Genomic DNA, 20,550 nt, shown 5'->3' on the forward strand with positions numbered 1-20,550 from the left:
TTTAACCTTTTAATGTAGTAAAAATTCACATTCTTATGCCTCCTTATAATCTTTTTACCAAAAGTATATTTTACTTTCCTTACACACTTTGCACATATACTGTTTCTTCAATAGTTTTATATTTAGGAGGCCTAATTACTTTTAAATTATACAACATCTCTTGCATAAATTTCCTTTTATAACCTTTTTTTTCCCCACGACTTTCACAGATAATTCTTTGACATGCCTCAACTTTCTGACTTGTTGTAAATATCCTTTTTTTAAAAAAACAATTAGTTAATTTATTTTAGGACAAGAATTTACCATATAACATTCTTTTTTCTTTAATTTTTAACTCTTTAAAAATTAAACTCTTTAATCTTTAACTCTCCCCCCTCCTTTTTTTCTTTTTTCTTTAATTTTCCTAAAGATGATAACCATTCTTTTCTGAAGCGAACTTCCTTCATGTCTGTGGACTAGACTGCCTAAGGCCACAAGATTAGAAGTTAGGATAATACATGTTACACTGTTAACTTTTAGCAAACTTTACTTTTGTTGAAAACCTTCGGCCGGGCGCGGTGGCTCAAGCCTGTAATCCCAGCACTTTGGGAGGCCGAGACGGGCGGATCACGAGGTCAGGAGATCGAGACCATCCTGGCTAACACGGTGAAACCCCGTCTCTACTAAAAAATACAAAAAACTAGCTGGGCGAGGTGGCGGGCGCCTGTAGTCCCAGCTACTCGGGAGGCTGAGGCAGGAGAATGGTCTAAACCCGGGAGGCGGAGCTTGCAGTGAGCTGAGATCCGGCCACTGCACCCCAGCCTGGGCGACAGAGCAAGACTCTGTCTCAAAAAAAAAAAAAAAAAAAAAAGAAAACCTTCTAAGTTTGGGATTTCAATTCTCCTTTGCTGTTAATAAGCCCTTGTTTAGTCTAAATTAACTTAGAATTGGTATAGATGGTTCCTTCCTGGTTCTGGGAGTACTATAAGGCTTGGCTGAGTGCAAACAACTTGCAGGTTTGAGCAGACCAGTTATCAGGCAATTTTCCTAACTCTGCTTCTACAAGAGTTTCCCTGTCAATTACTGAATACCCACTGTGGTTTGTTTCCCCCCCACCCCAATCACTCAGGGGGGAACCATTTATAGTACCGTCCTGAAGGGAGTTCTTCCTAGGTCTGGTCAGACCTTTGTATGGTAATTAAGATTTAAATCCCTGGTTAGGAAACCTACTGGGTTAAGGGAATTTTCAGTGGTTAATGATAAATCATCTTTTTCTAACAGAATAACCCTATACTTTAAGATTTTTGAGTTAGTAAGCTACCTTTTTGCTTTTTGACAGGATAGTTCTGAACTGGTGAGGTGTGCTCACAATGAGGTTTCCTCTAAAAGTTCTTTTTCTGGTTTCTTCTGTTAGCAAAGGAGTTGCCGCTACACACTAAATGCATTTGGGCCACCCACTGGTTACTGGGTTACGGATTTGTGATAGAAAGGCTACAGGTTGTCAGTGGCCTCAGTGCTTTTGGGCTACACCCTTGTTTACGCTGACAACAAGGTGGTATTGGAGTGTTATAGGGTCAAGGAGAAGACCTTCAATTATCAACTACAGGTTTTAAATTTACCCTGGCTTTTAAGGGAATAGGTGTCACGCGCGTCTGTGTGAAGAGACCACCAAACAGGCTTTGTGTGAGCAATAAAGCTTTTTAATCACCTGGGTGCAGGCGGGCTGAGTCCGAAAAGAGTGTCAGCGAAGGGAGATAAGTGTGGGGCCGTTTATAGGATTTGGGTAGGTAAAGGAAAATTCCAGTCAAAGGGGGCTTGTTCTCTGGCGGGCAGGAGTGGGGGTCACAAGGTGCTCAGTGGGGGAGCTTTCTGAGCCAGGCACAAGATAATGTCATCGCTTAAGGCAAGGACCAGCCATTTTCACTTCTTTTGTGGTGGAATGTCATCAGTTAAGGCGGGGCAGGGCATTTTCACTTCTTTTGTGATTCTTCAGTTACTTCAGGCCACCTGGGCGTATATATACGTGCAAGTCACAGGGGATGCGACGGCTTGGCTTGGGCTCAGAGGCCTGACAATAGGTACACTGTTTTTTCTTTACTACTTCTATTTTTCTCTTTCTTTCTCTCTCTTTGACTCCCTCCTTTGTCTCTCTGCCTCTTCCCCCGGCCCTGCTTCTCTTTCCCCTCTGTCTGCCTCTTTCCCCCCGCCCACCTCTTTCCCTCTCTCTCTCTCTCTGCCTCTCTTTCCCTCTCTCCTCTCTGTCTATCTCTCTCTCTTCCCCTAGGGTAGGGACCTGCAGGAGTGGAGCTGCTCTCTCTTTCCCCAAGAAGAAAGGAAAGGGCGGCAGCGGCGGGGGCCGGGGGGGGGATGGGGGTGTTGTGTCAGATTCAACCCTTGAAATTAGCAGAAGGCTCAACCCCTCAACACCAGGGATGTCTCACCTTGCCTGTCCTGGAAGGCTCAACCCCTCAAACCAGGGGGTGTCTTGCCTGTCCTGGAAGGCTCAACCCCTCAAACCAGGGGGCATCTTGCCTTGCATGCCCGGGAAGGCTCAACCCCTCAAACCAGGGGGTGTCTTGCCTGTCTTGGAAGGTTGACCTGTTTCTCCCCTTTTCCCCCTCTGAAGGTCCTTTGCACACTTCCTACTCGTGCTTTTCTCTCGCCACTCCCCCAAGGTAGAATCAGGACCTTCTTAGTGTTGGCATGCCAGTGTAAATCCTACAGCAGGATCCGCCCTAAGCCATATGAGGTAGCTACGGAACCACAGAGAGGACCCACTCACTCCTTCCAGCAGTAGGACTTGTCACTGTTTCATGCGTCCGTGTGAAGAGTCCACCAACAGGCTTTGTGTGAGCAACATGGCTGTTTATTTCACCTGGGTGGAGGCGGGCTGAGTCCAAAAAAGGAGTCAGCAAAGGGTGGTGGGATTATCATTAGTTCTTACAGGTTTTGGGATAGGCGATGGATCTCACAAAGTACATTCTCAAGGGTGGAGAGAATTACAAAGAAACTTCTTAAGGGTGGGGGAGATTATAAAGAACATTGATCAGTTAGGGTGCGGCAGAAACAAATCACAATGGTGGAATGTCATCAGTTAAGCTATTGTCACTTCTGTGGATCTTCAGTTGCTTCAGGCCATGTGGATGTATACGTGCAAGTAACTGGGGATATGATGGCTTAGCTTGGGCTCAGAGGCCTGACAGTTACCATCCACACGAACAACACCGCAAGCAGGGTTGTTGGTGATCATTCACGCGCATACACATTTAGCCCTCCAGAATTTGACCACCAAGGAAGTACTTTACTGGCTCCCGTGACATCTCCTTCCTTGGTCTGTGCACAAAGTCATTGCTGCAGTATGTGAGGATCCTTTAAGCTAGGTTGCTGGCCAGTACCCCCTGCACCCCCCGTGTTGCTGAGAGCTCAGGTTATTCCTCACACTGGATGGGTCTAGATTTCTCACCCCTGAGGCCACCACAATAGGGCAGGGTGCACCTCCTCACGAGAGAGAACCAGAGACCATCCCGGAGGGGAATGTAATCCCGGATGAGTCCCCCAAATTGTTATATATATAAAGTTTCGGTGCCACAAAAGAAATAGCACTCGAATATAAAATTTTCTTTTTAATTCTCAGCAAGGCAAGTTACTTCTATATGGAAGGGTGCACCCTTACAGATGGAACAATGGTGAGCTCACACTTGGACAAGGGAGGGAAAAGGGTTCTTATCCCTGGCGCACGTGGTCCCTGCTGCTGTGTCATTCCCCTATTGGCTAGGGTTAGACCACATAGGCTAAACTAATTCCGAATGGCTAATTTAAAAAGAATGATGGGGTGAGTGCTTTGGCGGGAGTCAGGGCAGAGCAGGTAGCAGGTAATTGGAATGAGTTAGGGTGGAGCAGGTGATCAGAATGAGTCAGGGTAGAGTAGGTAATTGGAATGAGTCAGGGTGGAGTAGGTAATCAAAAAAGGTTGCTTTACGAGGAAGTTAAGTTTAAAAGTAGAAGAGAAAGAACTGAACATACTGACATATTAATTCTTTAAAAAGAAATTTAGAACTCATATCTAACAGGAAAGAGTGGCATGACATATTTAAAATGCTGAAGGGGAAAAACTTTACCTAGACTAGTATATCTAGTGAAAATATCTTTCAAACATGAAGGAAAAAGAAAGACTTTTCCAGACAAACAAAAGTTGAGCAGTTTCATTAATATCATACTTGTCCTACAAAAAAATGCTGAAGAGAGTCCTTCAACTAGAAAGAAAAGGACGTTGAGCAATAAGAAATCAGCCACCATGCTTGGCTTCATTATAGTTTTGATTTGCATTTCTCTGATGATCAGTGATGTTGAGCACCTTGTCATATGCCTGTTTGCCATCTGTATGTCTTCTTTTGAGAAATATCTATTCAGATCTTTTGTCCATTGTTAAATTGGACTATCAGGTTTTTTCCTATAGAGTTATTTGAGCCTCTTATAATCCCAGCATACAGGCAACCAACGCAAAAATTGACAAAATGGTATCACATTAAGTTTAAAATCTTCTGCACAGCAAAAGAAACAATTAGCAAAGTGAAGAGACAACCTGCAGAATGGGAGAAAATATCTGCAAACTGTCCGTCTGACAAAGGATTAATAACCAGTCCCAAACAAAAGAACTGCTTTTGAAATAAATTTAACAACCTACCTGCAGAGAACTAAGGCTTGTAAATGTGAGTGTCAGCCCTTAGAGTAAAACCCACTTAATTTAAAATTTGGGGGGCTTGAGTTTGCCTGCAAGTTTCTTGTACACCCTAGGGTGAAATTTGTTAAACAACATATTCTTTCTACCTACACAGAACTCATGGTTTCCCATTCAGAGGAGTAGCCTGTTAGGAAAACAAAATTAACCAAAAGAAATGAAATCTACTCCAGCAACCTATAATAATCAAACTATTATTTTACTTATATTTTTAAGCGGACTAGAGGGAAACAAGTAGCATAAAAAGGTGGATGAGGATGAACAAATAGAATAACTGACTCTGGAAGCTGGGTGTGGTTCCCAGCTACTTAGGAGGCTGAGGCAAGAAGATCACTTGAGCCATGAGTTCAAGGCTATAGTGCACCATTACTGCACCTGAGAATAGCCACTGCACTCTACCCTTGGCAACATAGCAATATCCCATCTTAAAAAAAAAATACCTGAACCTAGAATAAACAATTATATTTCAGGGAAGAGAAAAGAAAAGAACTTTAAAACATTTTTATGACTATTCTCAGAGAAAAGAAGCAATTACATATCTAAAGTAAGAATAGGTTGCTTTAAAAGGGGGAAAGAAGAAAAACATCTAAGAACAACAACAAAATAGAATTTGGGGGAGCAAAAATGGGATTGCTATTTTTTTTTAAAAACCCATTAAAGGATTAAAATCTCTCCTGGACCATAAAACAAAAAGACACAGAGATAGAAAATATGAGAGAAATAATTTGTTTTTAAACAGAGGGTCAAACTAGAAAGATTTAGTTATAAAGAGAAATCCCTTTAAAATTCTCATAGAGATAAAAATAAGATATTAACAAAAATTAGACTTAGATTGGTATCAGATTTCTCAAAAGCACCATTGGGTCCTAGAAACCAGTAGGGTCATACCTTCAAAGTGCTTAGTGAAACATATTTTGACCTAGAAATCTGTACCCAGAAAAACTACAAGTCAAGTAAGAGAGCAAACTTGTTCCTACCCTAGGACTTTTACCCTTGCTGGCAATGTCTGCCCCCAAGTCTTTGCATGGCTTGCTTCTTTTTCATCATTTAATGCTACCTTTTCAGATAAAAGGGCTCTAACACCCCCACCAAGACCCTCTATTCTATTAACCTGTTTTATTTTCCTCACAGCATTTATCACTAAATGATATTTTTTTCATTTCTTGTTTGTTGTCTACCTCTCTCCATAAGGATGTTGTCTTTTTTCACTACTGTGTCCCTAAGTCCCTGGAACTATCCTTGACATATAACGGGAGCTTCATTATTATTTGTTGAGTGAGTGAAAAAAATGAATGAACGTCTTAGCCACCAGATTATGAGCCTCTACAGTAGAAATTACACCATATTCATCTTCATATTTTTGGAAGTGCCTTGCACAAAGTAGTTCTTAGTAAATCTCTATTGAATTATTAAATGAAGAAATGTCCTTGAATTAGCTAGGTTCTTATCAGCTCAGCAGTTTTGTTTCTGTGGTATTTGTGCCAGGACATTGCCGATGTAGTGATATGTAAAACACTTCCATTTCTTGAAGTAAGCTGAACCAGAAATCCTTCCTGATTTAAATACTTCATTTTCCCCCATTTTTTAGAAATGCCTCTTAGAAGAAAATCTGACAGACACAGGAAGCACGTTTAGCAAAGCTGCTTCCTGATGAGCCCACAGCTGAGCTGGGGGTTAGATCCGTTCTCTCTCCCCAGTGACCAGAACTCCCAGTGACAATGCCTTCTAAATCATGATCTATTAACTAGGAGTGTATTTGTGAGACAAATGAGCAAAGTGCATGAAATTGAAATGGTGCCAGAGATCCAGGATCTCCTTCTGGGGTAAGGCACAATGTAAAGCACAGATGTGAAGGGTCAAAGGCCCCAAGGAGTGCTTTCTTTTGACAGGCTGCCTAAGAGGCCAGGGAGCACCTTTATGAGACCAGTGGCCTTGGTTCTAGGTCAGTTTTGTCAAGAGTGACAAAATTATTTATTTCACTCTTTATTGAAGCCACGTTTTGCTAAATGGGAGGCTGTCTGCACTTCTTTGGTCTGACTAGGTCTGGTATTATCTCTAGGGTCTGTAGCAATAACCAAACAAACTAATGATTCCTTGTTTCTTTCTCCTTATAGAAAGGAAGTAAAGTGAAGCTTTAAAGACTAAGTACCAAAAATCCCTACCACAATAAAAAGAAATGTAGAACATCTGCAAGGGCTTTGAAGGCCTCATGATGGCAGGAAAAGCTCTAGCAATGAAGAAAGAAAACACTGTGCCCTACACCTTCAGGATTCAGGCTGTGGGGGAAGCCCTGCTTTCTGGGGCTTGGGCTGATGAGAAGTGGTCTTCCTTTCTGGTGGCTTAGTGTGCGCAGTAGAACTCAAACTCAGATCAGTAACTCACTGAGGCTTTATCTGAACCATGCGAATAGCTTTGTTTTCACATGATTAATTGAAGAGAAAGATAAAGAAGTGGGAATAAGATTGAGAAGGAAAGATTGCATGGCCCCAGAGAAACCCTCATCACAAAAAGCTGAGCTACTCAGCATGAATCTGGATTTGGCTAGGAATAAAAGCAGATTTTATATGTTTTGTCCCAATTCTCCTTTGTTTTATTGTTCCCCGGCCCCTCACTCAACTCTCAAATACCAGTTTTTGATATTGAATATTAAGTGTTTAGTGTTAATTTTTAAGTAATACTGGTTTTGATTATGTTTTAAAATAAGATCTTTACCCTTTAGAGCTATATATTAAATTATTTACAGATGAAATTGCATAATGTGACAGATTTGTTCTGGGAAGGCAGGGGAAGAGGAGGTTTGGATGAAATTAGACTGGCTATGAATTGACAATTGTTGAAGCTGGGTGATGGGTACATGGGTGCATGGGGGTTTGTTGTCCTATTTATATACTTTAATTGGTGTTTTAAATTTTCCATAATAAAAAATAATTTAAAATCTCAGTGTCTAGGAATGGTCCCAGTTAGACCTGTTCCTCCTACTTTTCTAGTCTTGTCTTCAAAGACCTGCCCATCAGTGGCACAAAGATGAGCCCTTCCATTACCTAGCAATGGGGATGGGTTGCTTTGAGCCAGCCATACTTTGTGACCAAGGTCACAGATGTGAAGACCGTTGGGTAGATGTAAAGACTGTTGGGTAGACTTCGAGGTGGTTCAATAACATCATGTTGTCTCTAGAGGCATGTGGACATATCGGGCTGGTAGGAATGTAAAATGGCATAATAACTTTGGAAAACATTTGGCAGTTTCTTAAAAAGTTAAAGATAAATTTGCTATAGGATCCAGTGATTCTACTCCTAGATATGTACAAAGGAAATGAAAGCTTATGTCCATGAAAAGACTTGTACACAGATGTTTCATACAGCCTTGTTTGTAATAGCCAAAAACTGGAAAAAACCAAATGTTCAATAAAAGAAAAATTAGTACACAAATTGTGCAATATCAATACAATAGAACACTACTCAGTATTAAAAAGAAATGAACGATTGATAGATGCAAAAACATGGATGAATCCCAAAGTCATTATGCTAAGTAGTAGAAGCCAGAAAAAAGAATATATACTATATGATTCCATTTGTATAAAATCTAAAAATTTCAAATATTCTAAAGTGTCAGAAAGCAGACTAGTGGTTGCCTGAGGACCAGGGGAAGGGAGAAGTGGGAAGGAGGAATTACAAAGGGCACGAGAAACCTAGGAATAATGAATATTTCATTAACTTGAGTATGGTGATGGTTTCACAGATATGTGTGTATATGCGTGTGTGTGTGTATGTCTAGTGTATAGTTGTATACTTCAAATATGTGCAACTTTAGGGGGATAGTGACTGAAATGGGACATAGGGTTGTTTCTGGGTGCTGAGAATGTTCTATTTATTTGTTCTGGGTGTTTGTTCCATTAGTGTGATTACTTTGGGAAAATTCATCAACATATATCTGTGATTTCTGCATATGTCTTTATGTGTGTTAACAATTAAATGTTAAATAATGAAAAATAGAGGGCATCAGATTAATCTGGAACCATGAGTAGTATAGTTGTATTAGTCAAAGTAAGATAACCAAAATAAAAAACAGCCTTAAAATCTCACAGATATGTGACAATACAATGAAGGTTTTTTTGGGGAGGGGCAACTTGCTCCACCAATAACTCAAGAATACTCTAGCCGGCCGGGCGCGGTGGCTCAAGCCTGTAATCCCAGCACTTTGGGAGGCCGAGACCGGCGGATCACGAGGTCAGGAGATCGAGACCATCCTGGCGAACACGGTGAAACCCCGTCTCTACTAAAAAATACAAAAAAAAAAACTAGCCGGGCGTGGTGGCGGCGCCTGTAGTCCCAGCTACTCGGGAGGCTGAGGCAGGAGAATGGCGGGAACCCGGGAGGCGGAGCTTGCAGTGAGCTGAGATCCGGCCACTGCACTCCAGCCTGGGCGGCAGAGCGAGACTCCGTCTAAAAAAAAAAAAAAAAAAAAAAAAAAAATACTCTAGCCATTCTAGCTAATGGCCCCACCAACCTCTTGGATTTCAGGATCTTCTACTGGATTCCCTGCATTCAACTAGCAAATGGGGAAGAAGAGAGAATAGGAAGACTCACACATGATTTTTTTTTTTTTTTTTTTTTGAGATGGAGTCTCGCACTGTTGCCCAGGCTGGAGTGCAGTGGCGTGATCTTGGATCACTGCAACTTCTGCCTCCTGGGTTCAAGTGATTCTCTTGCCTCAGCCTCCTGACTAGCTGGGACTACAGGTGCACGCCACCACACCCCACTAATTTTTGTATTTTTAGTAGAGATGGGGTTTCACCATGTTGACCAGGATGGTCTCAATCTCTTGACCTCGTGATCCGCCCACCTCGGCCTCCCAAAGTGTTGGGATTACAGGCGTGAGCCACTGCACCTGGCCACACGTGATAGCATTTTAGGGCCAAGCGTGTAAGTAGCATAATCACTTCCATCAACATTGCGCTGGCTAGAACAGAGTTACATATAACTGCAAGAGAGCTTGGGAAATGTGCTCTAGATATGTGCTCAGAAGGAAAAAAAATAGAATTTAATGAATACATATGATTATCACTGCCACAATCTACCCTTCTGATCATCATATCCATTTCATTTTTCCTCCCACATATGGAACACCCTCATCATCTCCCCCAAATCCTACCCAGTCACTGCATCCAACTCAGAATCCAAGATCTCTCACTGATGCACAGTTCTCTCCATCAGATCTAAATGAGGTTCCTCTTGGTCTGGAGATGTGAGAGGATCTCCTTTATTCATTGCTCTCAGTGATTTCTGGCTCCACTTCTGAGAAGTTTTCCCTCATTCTTTATCCTTGCTGACCAACCCTGAAGTGGATGTTTGGGAGTATACTCTTCTTAGGGACTGCAGTTTTTATAACCTGCTTCCTGCCCAGTGTGGTTTTAAGGATTTCCAAACAGTCACAGGCTTTTTTAGACCAGGCTTATAGTTACCTAGTAATACCATTCCTCCAAAACCCATAAGACTTCTCATCTGTTTGCTTCCAATTAGTTTCATGTGTCAGTAACCCCCCGCCCCCGAAAATTCTTTCCTAGACATAGTTTTTGAGTTTGTCCTATTTCTTCGCTTCCTTGCCCCTCCATGCCCTTCTCTTTCAACTTAATGGCAAGAAAGTTGAGGCTATGTGGAATAATAGTCATGGGTAAGAAGGTATCACCTTTAACCTGAACTTTGCCTAAAGGCTGAGTCACTTTATTCAGTTGAAAATAATTATTGGGCCTTTTTTGCTTAAGGTTTCAATCTTATCTCTTCCTGTTTAATGTCTAGAAGTCATAGTTCTTTGATGCCCCATGTTTCTGTATCTTCTCATTTCTGCCTACAAATTGGCTAATTCTTTCCCTCGTTTAACTTTAAAAAAAATTTTTTTAGTAAAGATGGGGTCTCAGTATATTGCCCAGGCTGGTCACAAATTCCTGGCCCCAAGCAATCCTCCTGTCTGGTCTTTCCAAAATCCTAGGATGGCATGCATGAGTCACTGCACACAGCCAACTCTTTCTTTCAATACCTTTCAAAGGCAGCCAGTACACAATATTTTGATTCTTTCTAACCATTTCTCTTAGAGCTGCAGGTTCAGTAGGCATATGGTCTACCTTTCAGTTTTACCAAATTCTTTAATGTTAACATGACTACCATATTTTCAGCCTTTTATATCAGTTTCCTTATCGCCCACCCCCTAACTGCTAAGCCCCACACATTTTAGACTTCTATTAAAGCAGCTTCAATAATGGAATGATTAAGTGCTTGGGTTCTGGAACTGGTTCAAAACCTGTTTCTTCTACTCAGTAGCTGAGTGACTTTAGACAAAATTCTTTCTCACTCTTAAGTTCCTCATCTATTATTAAAAGAGGATTATTGTAAATATTAAATAATATGTCCAAGGAGAGCTTCTACTGGAGTTTCTTTTCTGTCCTGTGTACTGCTGCCTAGAGCCTGTGAACTATAGGGCCTCCCCGCCCTCCTAGGAGAGGGTCGCTTTGTTGAGAGAGAAGGCTCTAGACTGTAGAACTGAAGCAGTACATATCTTGGATGAAATGTTCATTTAATTCTTTTTTTTTCATTTATAGATTTTCCTGGGTTTAGGCATCATATGTTTTGTCCTAGCAGTTGGGCATGGCATTTGGCAGAACAAGAAAGGCTACCACTTCCAGATTTTTCTGCCATGGGAAAAATATGTCTCTTCATCAGCTGTCTCTGCCATCCTCATATTCTGGTCCTACTTCATTATTCTCAACACCATGGTGCCCATTTCCCTCTATGTCAGGTAGGCTTCTTTGATCACTTTGGGGTGTGGGGGAGGAGCTGACTTCATACTGTCTACTTAATTCCCCAACCAGAGTGTGAACTTTTAAAAAGCATACACTTGTGCTCTTTAACCCCTTACTCTCCACAGTACCTGGTGTACAAAATGCTCTGAGATATATCTAGAGATTGCATAAATGCCTTCCATGTCCAGAATACTGTGCTAGGAAGACACTGTGTGGTTTATACAAAAAGAAAATTATCCCTGCCCTCAAATAACTTAAAAAGTAAGTGACTAAATAAGACATACAAACACATGAAATAACTAGAAATCATACAGACAAATTTGGTGATGCTAACACATGGGTAGGTTCCCCAGGAAGATAGGCCAGGCAGCCCATAGTTTACCAATGAGATAGGTCCAAACATTCACTTGTAAGTCAATTAATCAGAATTCAGAATGCATTTTCCCACAGAAACAGTGTGACAGATGGTAGATAGGTGTAATTTTGACCTAAGTTCAATTCCTAAAAGTTGTAGAAGAGAAGAAGAAGGGTTTTTCTTACTCTTTTTCATAAGCACCTTGAATGAAAATTTGAAATAGTGGAGAAAAGTATTTACCTTACTCTGATCATCCTTTTCTAGGTTCTGCATTTCCTTACACATACATACACCCAAATACATTTTAGTTTCCTCCTTTCCAGGCTTCTAAACCCTGTACCGGGGCTTTTTGGCAATTAAAAAAAAGTACCCTACGTAACTAGATTACCTTATTTAGTAATATTTATTGAGTATCTACTATGTGCTAAGGTTGAGAGAGATTGCTGTGGTTGCTGGATATGGTAAAGGATGGGAGGAGTCCCAACTCCAGGCATAGAGATTATCAGTAATCAGTCGATGATGAGGACCTGAGCACTTCCCTTCTTTACCTCAAAGGAAAAAAATCCCCATCTCTCAGTGCAGCTGTCTCAGACAGGGATCACTAATAATCACCCTTATAATAAAGCAGATTAAAACACATTAAGTATGGCCGGGCGCGGTGGCTCAAGCCTGTAATCCCAGCACTTTGGGAGGCCGAGACGGGCAGATCACGAGGTCGGGAGATCGAGACCATCCTGGTTAACATGGTGAAACCCCGTCTCTACTAAAAAATACAAAAAACTAGCCGGGCGAGGTGGTGGGCGCCTGTAGTCCCAGCTACTCGGGAGGCTGAGGCAGGAGAATGGCGTGAACCCGGGAGGCGGAGCTTGCAGTGAGCTGAGATCCGGCCACTGCACTCCAGCCTGGGTGACAGAGCGAGACTCCGTCTCAAAAAAAAAAAAAAAAAACAACACATTAAGTATGAATGATGATAAGAAGGAGACCCCTTAAAAGTCTTCACTCTTTTAAAATGAACATGCTTATTAGCCATAAAGAATCTATAATGGATGCTATTTGGAGCAGAAGAGGAGTATGACAAAGGCAATAGGGAAAACTCATATAAAATGAGAAGAGGTTGTTGTGGAAGGAAGCACACCACAGGCAGGCTGGCTCTGCCTGGAAATTTATCAGAGGTTCAGTCCATAAACTATTCCTAATTTCCATAACTTCTTTCCTTCTTCTGAAATAAACTCGAGTGTGTTGAGTTCCTCTGTCTTCCCCATGTGACAGGAGCAATAATCCTCCAGTTGGGCCAACACAGCCTTTTATAAGTTAACTGTTACTCTATCACACCTTGCATTACTGCAGACATTCCAAAACTGTAACTTTTCCTGGATACATTTTAGAAAAAAAAAAAAAAGAATAAAAGACAGGTATGACTCAAAAAAGTTAATCAAATGTATCTGGGTACAGGTGGTAAAGCCTTGAGTGATAATGGCCAAAGTCAGCATTACCATGGGTTGGCTGGTGGGAAGGGTACTTCAGAAGGGTAGAATCCCAAGAAGACACCCTGATTTTCAGATGCTGGCCCTGATCTACCACAGGACTGCTAAGAAAGAAACCAGGATGTTATATTTGCTTGTCCTGTTCTGAGGCAGAACCATTCTTTTTCTTTCTCCTTAGTGTTGAAATAATAAGATTGGGCAACAGTTTATATATCAACTGGGATCGGAAGATGTTTTATGCACCAAGGAACAAACCAGCACAGGCTCGTACTACCACCCTTAATGAGGAGCTCGGCCAAGTCAAATACGTGTTCTCTGACAAAACAGGGACTCTGACTCAGAACATTATGATTTTCAACAAATGTTCTATTAATGGGAAGCTCTATGGTATGCATGTCTTCCTGCTTTCCCCAAGTCCTGGGGAATTTTTACTTTGCAAATTGTTTTCAAGACGAATCTAGCTCTAAATCTATAAGCCTCTGGAATTCACATTTACCTCTTATTCTCACAACTGTCTCTATTCTCTAAGCAAAGACCACCCAGCCCAAACAGTTCTAACCAAAAAGCATTTATTTAGCATCTTATAGGTACAATCTATTGTGTTGGGCATGGAGAATACCAAGATGTACAAGACTTAGTCTCTGTCCTCAAGGAGTTCCTAATGTCTATATACTCAGTTTCACTCCCATTTTAAATCAGATGGATGTTGGTCAAAGGGTACAAAGTTTCAGTTAGGCGGGAGGAGTGAGTCTTCAAGATCCATTGCACAGCATGTTGATCCTAGTTAGTAATAATGCATTGCATATTTCAGAATTGCTAAGAGTTTTAAGTGTTCTCACTATAAAAAAATAAGTTTGCAAGATGATGAATATGTTAGTTAGCTTGATATAATCATTCCATGGTGTATACATATATGAAAACATCACATTGTATCCATAAATATATACAATTATTTGTCAATTAATAATAAAATTAAAAATAAATAAATGGAGCAGTCAATGTATTACTGAAGCTGCTAATTTCCTGATTCCCCTTTAGAACAATAAATATTATTAAGAGAAACCATCAAAGGGTAGTCAGAGTTTGATCAGTGTCTCCCAGGCCCAGTCCCTTATTTATCTTATGCCTTAAGCATAAGCTTGTTTTTGTGATAAAGTCTTCATGTGTGTGAACACTCATACCCAGTGTCCTAGCTAACAGAAGAAGGTAATCACATCTAAAAAACTAGAACACATGGGATAATCTTTCTGGGGTGATAAAAAGGTTTTTAAACTAGAGAGAGGTGGTAGTTGCACATTATAAATGCACTAAATGCCTCTAAATTGTACACATTAAAATGGATAATTATATGTTAAGTAAATTTCATATCAATAAATAATTGAAATTTTTGAATTTAAAAAAAGCTAGGCCGGGAGCGTTAGCTCATGCCTGTAATTTCAATACTTTGGAAGGCTGAGGCAGGCGGATCACCTGAGGTCAGGAGTTCGAGACGAGCCTGGCCAACATGGTGAAACCCCATCTCAACTAAAAATACAAAAATATTAGCAGGCATGATGGCACACACCTGTAATCCCAGCCATTTGGGAGGCTGAGGTGGGAGAATTACTTGAACCCGGGAGGTGAAGTTTGCAGTGAGCCAAGATCACGCCACTACATTCCAGCCTGGATGACAAGAATGAAACTCCTGTCTAAAAAAAAAAACAAAAACAAAAACAAAACAAAACAAAAACTAGAGCACTCTAATATTTCCTATTATTTCCTATATTTCTTATTATTTGTTTGGTAACCATGTCAAACAAACTTTCATTTATATAAACTCTGAAGGCTTATTTTTGGATGAGTTGATTTGGGTGAGCCTTTTAATTCTCTGGCTCATTTTAAGACCTGACCATATACTGGGTAAAGTTGAAAAGGACCATGAGTGTTTCCATGCTTGGCATCAGACATGTCTTCTACCCCAATTCTGTCTGTCATCCACTGGTCAAGAATCCCAAACACTCTAAAACTAAGTCCACATCTCTTCTGGGTAACTCTTATGATTGGAGAGCTTTCTGAGGTGTGAAGCGTTTCACTTCTAGCTTCATCTTATTCTCACTTAGGAGGGAAGAGTTGAGGCCCAAGCAAAACTCTTCTTACCATTGGGTTAGGGAAAGGAGCTTACTGGGCACTGGGAGCTAGGTGGCCTGAGGAGACTGGGGGCAGCTTGACTGCAAGTCTAGGATGAAGGGATCAGAATAAATAAGCTTTTAAGGCCCCTCCTTTAAATCACCATATGACCCAGCAATTTGATTCCTAGGTATATACCCCCAAAACTTGAAAACAAGAACTCGGATACATGTATACCAACGTTCATTGTGACATTATTCACGTAAGTCCAGAGGTAGAAATAACCCACATGTCCATCCACATATGAATGGATAAAGAAAATGTGGTACAGCATATACATACAATGGAATGTTAATCATCCATTAAAAAGTAATGAAATTTGATACATGCTACAACATGGATGAACCTTGAAAGCATTACGCTAAATGATGTAAGCTAAACACAAAAAGACAAAAATTTTATGATTCTACTTATGTGAACTATCTAGAATAGGCAAATTCATAGAGACAGAAAATAGATTAGAGGTTACTAGGGGCTGGTGGTGGGAAGAAATGGGAAGTTTCTGTTTGGGGTGCTGAAAAAATGTTGAAAACATATAGTGATGATTGTTGCACAACATTGTGAATATAATTAATGTCATTGCATTTTACATTTAAAATAGTTAAAATGGCAAGTTTTATGTGATATATATATATATTTTTTTAACCATAATTTAAAGAAATTCAAACCCTCCTTTAAAACCCTTGCCAAATCTCTGCTGTGTTCACTTACCAACAGGTGATACTTATGACAAGGATGGACAGAGGGTGACAGTCTCTGAGGTGAGTGATTACAGCTCCATGGGAAATGCATGTGGGAGCTAAGTGAGGCTGTGCTTCAGAGAAGCACAAATTGAGACTCCCTTAGCCACTGAAATATTAAAGCTTTTATTGGCCCTGTAATATCAGAAATATCAGAAAGCATTATGTAAATGACCTATGTTTAATTCTGAAGATCTTCGTTTGTTCTTTTTAAACAAAAATAGCTTTATTGGCTTTTTCTCTTTAAAAAATAATCCATGCTCATTGTAAAAAAAATTTAAACAATACAGAAATGTGTGAAGAAAGTTAAAAGTATTCCATCCCATTTAGATAGCCAATGTAAAGTTAGGGAGTATATCTTATGCTTTTCATATGTATATACACAGACACATATGTACCTCTAGATCTAGAAGATGGAGAAGACAAAATCATAGTATGCATATTATTTCCAGTTTCCTTTTGTTCACTTGACACTATTATTGTCATCATCTTTCCATGTCAGTAGGTCTAGGTTTACATCATCATTTTGAATGGGTGTCTACTATTCAATTCTATCAGTGTACCTTAATTTATTTAATTTCTTATTTTTATTCCATTTTCTTTTGTGATTACAAATGACATTTTGGTAATCATTATGGCACATACATTTTGTCTACTTTTCTGATAATTATTTCTTTAGAATAAAGTCCTAGAAGTAAAATTTGTTGGTCAAAATGTAGCCATGTTTTAATACATTAGAGAGTGCCATATTGCCCTCCAGGTAGATTTGCATAACTTTATAATCCCACCAAAAATATATGACAATTTCTTTCCCCCCATATGCTTGTCAGAACTGGTATTAACAATTTTTAATCTGTTGAAATTTAATTGATGAAAAATAGTATCTAATTATTTAATTTACCTTTTTTGATTACTAATTAGATTGAATCATTTTTATGTGCTTATTTTTCTTCCCCTTATCATCTCTTTATTGCCCATTTACACTTACTTTGTGAACTGTCTATTCATATTCTTCGGCCTTTTTTTCTTATTTGAAAATGCTCTTTATACAGTAAAAATAGCAGCTCTTCCTTTGTCTGGTGCATATGTTACAGTTATTTTTCCCATGTTGTCTTTTGGTTTTTAATTTGTTAAATAATATTTTGTGTAGAAGTTTTTAAGTCATGTAATCAAATCTATCAGTCATTTTCCTTTATAACTTAAGGATTTGTGACATATTCAACAGTCTTTATAAAATTATAAAAATGTCTTCCTATTAATTTTTCTTATCTCTAGCTGGTTAATTTTTACTGTTTTCTCTAGTATTGGACCCAGCTTTTGTTTATGGGTTTGTTTTTAAGTATCCCTTCATAGGGGTTCCTCTGTTGCCTTCAGGGTATTTCTCACCTTATCCCTGTCTTGCTAGACCCAATTCCAAACTCTTGGCCACTTGACTTATATACCAAACATCTGACTCTAGTTCTTACCCCTATCCATCCAAAGAGATTGGGAAGGGGAAGGAAATTCAATGATTTGCCTTAAATCATCTTCCAGGGTTCGGCTAATGACCTTGGCAATATAGGCAAAGTTATAGCTTCTAGGGAGTAAATCCCTCCTGGAGTTTCTTTCCTGTCCCTCTTCTGTCCACGATTGATTGACCATAACACATTTTTCACTAAATCACTGGACTCTTTGTTCTCTTATAAACAAACTTACCTGTAGCCTCAATCCCTTCATTAATTGAAACATGGTTTTCCCTGAGAACATTTCTTTTTCTTCCATCTCTCTCATACTCTGCATACCATAAACTCTGGATACGATAAGCCCAAAGGTGTTGCCCTCATTATCCTGTGCCATGTTTAACCATTAGGTTTTCTCTCCTACACGGTCTTTCTTCCTGTGATGCTTATGCCTCTGGCTATAATCATCTTTAACTCTTCTTGTTGTTGCTATCTAGGAAACTTCTGGCTTCTACACCCCATTCACTGAGGGCTCTGAAACTTCTCCCTCCCGTCCCAATCACTGCTAGTGTTTTGGGGGGTATTGTCATCTTTATTGGACGACCTATCACTGTGGACTCTTTCAGGTATCTGAAAGAATCCTTCAGATGATCTCTCTGTATCACCCATTTCCATATTACCATGTCATTGTCCAGAGTTGTACTACTGTGGAATTATAAACTTTCTTTTCACAATCTTAGATCACAAACCTTATTCCTCCATATTATCAGTACATGGCTCAGTACTCGAGATTTTTTTTAAGTATTCCTGCTTTTTATCTCATGGAGATTTATAAACCCTTGGCTTTCCTTTTTCTCCACTCTAGCAATTCCTTACAACTTTACTTCCTTTCCTAGCTTGCCTATCTGTACCCTGAGATCATAAGCATCCTCAGTACCTTACTAGTTCTCCTTTTCTTCTCTTTGATCACTAAACAAATCTCAACCTTGAATTAACCAAGCCATCGACCCTGCTCTGTTTCTAATCTGAGAGTGTTGAGCACTATTTTGGAGATCATAAAACCATTACAAAATCAGAGACTCCACTGTCCTCTGTCCCAGTGCTACTTGGCAAAATTTTCACCATTTTGTAATTGGCTTCATATTTTATTCTCCGTATCAGCTTTTCTAAACAATCACCATTCTCAGGCCTTCTACCACGCTCCCCTCGCTCCCCAGTATGTAGCAAATGATATTCCCTTCTATTTTACTGAGAAAAATCCAAACTATCAGCTAAATATCCTCCTCTGTACATATATTTTAACCCACCTTTACCTCCTTTCCTTCAGTCTCAAAAAAGGTATAACTTTTTCCTTCAGTACTAATCTATATATTCTAGATTCCATCCCTTCCTACTTCTTCAGGAACCTCAGTCAATCCTGTATTCTCTCTTTCTTAATATCTGAATATCCCCTTATATGATTCTTTCCCCTCAGCTTGTCTTTTTTCTTTTCTTTTCTTTTCTTTTCTTTTTTTTTTTTCTTCACAGAGTCTGGCTCCATCGCCCGGCTGGAGTGCAGTGGCACGATCTCAACTCACTGCAGCCTCCGCCTCCTAGGTTCAGGTGATGATTGTGCCTCAGCCTTCTAAGTAGCTGGGATTACAGGCATGGCCACCATACCCAGCTAATCTTTGTATTTTTAGTAGAGAAGGGGTTTCACCATGTTGGCCAGGCTGGTCTCAAACTCCTGGCCTCAAGTGATCTGCCCACCTTGGCCTCCCAAAGTTCTGGGATTACAGACATGAGCCACCATGCCTGGCCTCAGCTCAATTGTTTACATTAGTATGTCCATACAATGGAATATTATTCAGCAATAAAAAGAAGTGTGCTATCAAGCTACACACACACACACACACCACAGAGGAACTTTAAGTTCATATTGTTAGGTGAAAGAAGCCAATCTGAAAAGGTTACATACTGTGTGATTTCAAATATGTGACATTTTGCAAAAAGGAAAACAATAAAGGCAGTAAAAACAAAAAGATCTGTGGTTACCAGGGGTTTGGAGAGAGAGGGGAGAGGGATAAAGCAGTGGAGCACAGGGGATGTTTGGGGCAGTGAAACTATTCTGTATGATGTTGTCATGGTGGATTCATGACATTATGTGCTTGTCAAACCCATGAAACACAACACAGAGTCAAAGATGATGCAAACTATGGCCATCAGTTTATAATAATGTAGCAATATTGGTTATCAGTTGTAACAAATGTACCACAATAATGCAACATGTTGATAGGGAAAACTGTAGGGTGGAGGTGAGAGAGGGAGTATGCAGGAACTCTCTGTACTTTGCTTAGTTTTTTTGTAAACCTAAAACTGTTCTTAAAAAAAAGAGTATTAGGCCAGGCATGGTGGTTCATGCCTGTAATCCCAGCACTTTGGGAGGCCAAGGTGGGCAGATCACTTGAGGCCAGGAGTTTGAGACCAGCCTGGCTAACATGGTGAAACCCCTTCTCTACTAAAAATACAAAGATTAGCTGGGTATGGTGGCCATGCCTGTAATCCTAGCTACTTAGGAGGCTGAGGCACAATCATCACCTGAACCTGGGAGGCAGAGGCTGCAGTGAGCTGAGAGTGTACCACTGCTCTCCAGTGACTCTGTCTCAAACACAGTGAGACTCTGTCTCAAAATAATAATAATAATTTTAAATGAAATAAATGGGCTTTTAAAAGCCACAGCTTGTTAACCAGAAGTAACCACTAACAATACATTTTTAATATTTTTTTTGTATTCTATTTTTAAAAATACTTATAACCTTACCTTGTTCTTGAATTTCCCTCTAGCCATTATCTGTCTCCATCGGTCAGTCCAAAATA

At 40.0% G+C, this 20,550-nt stretch overlaps 1 protein-coding gene and 1 long non-coding RNA gene across 6 annotated transcripts in view; one reads left to right on the forward strand and one right to left on the reverse strand.

Moving 5' to 3' along the window:
* Positions 1-20,550, forward strand: part of LOC105485722 (phospholipid-transporting ATPase FetA-like) — a 111,236-nt gene that overhangs the window by 61,013 nt on the left and 29,673 nt on the right. For all 5 annotated transcript variants that reach the window (XM_011748139.3, XM_011748135.3, XM_011748140.3 and 2 more), the window contains 3 exons: positions 11,310-11,506; positions 13,528-13,736; positions 16,233-16,276. In XM_011748139.3, coding sequence (XP_011746441.1) covers positions 11,310-11,506; positions 13,528-13,736; positions 16,233-16,276 — 450 coding nt within the window. The remainder of the gene's footprint in view (positions 1-11,309; positions 11,507-13,527; positions 13,737-16,232; positions 16,277-20,550) is intronic.
* The window catches only part of LOC139358161 (uncharacterized), a 73,158-nt gene that overhangs the window by 10,522 nt on the left and 42,086 nt on the right, over positions 1-20,550 (reverse strand). The window lies entirely within an intron of this gene.

This window comes from Macaca nemestrina, chromosome 14, assembly GCF_043159975.1.
Source record: "Macaca nemestrina isolate mMacNem1 chromosome 14, mMacNem.hap1, whole genome shotgun sequence".
NCBI lineage: Eukaryota > Metazoa > Chordata > Mammalia > Primates > Cercopithecidae > Macaca > Macaca nemestrina.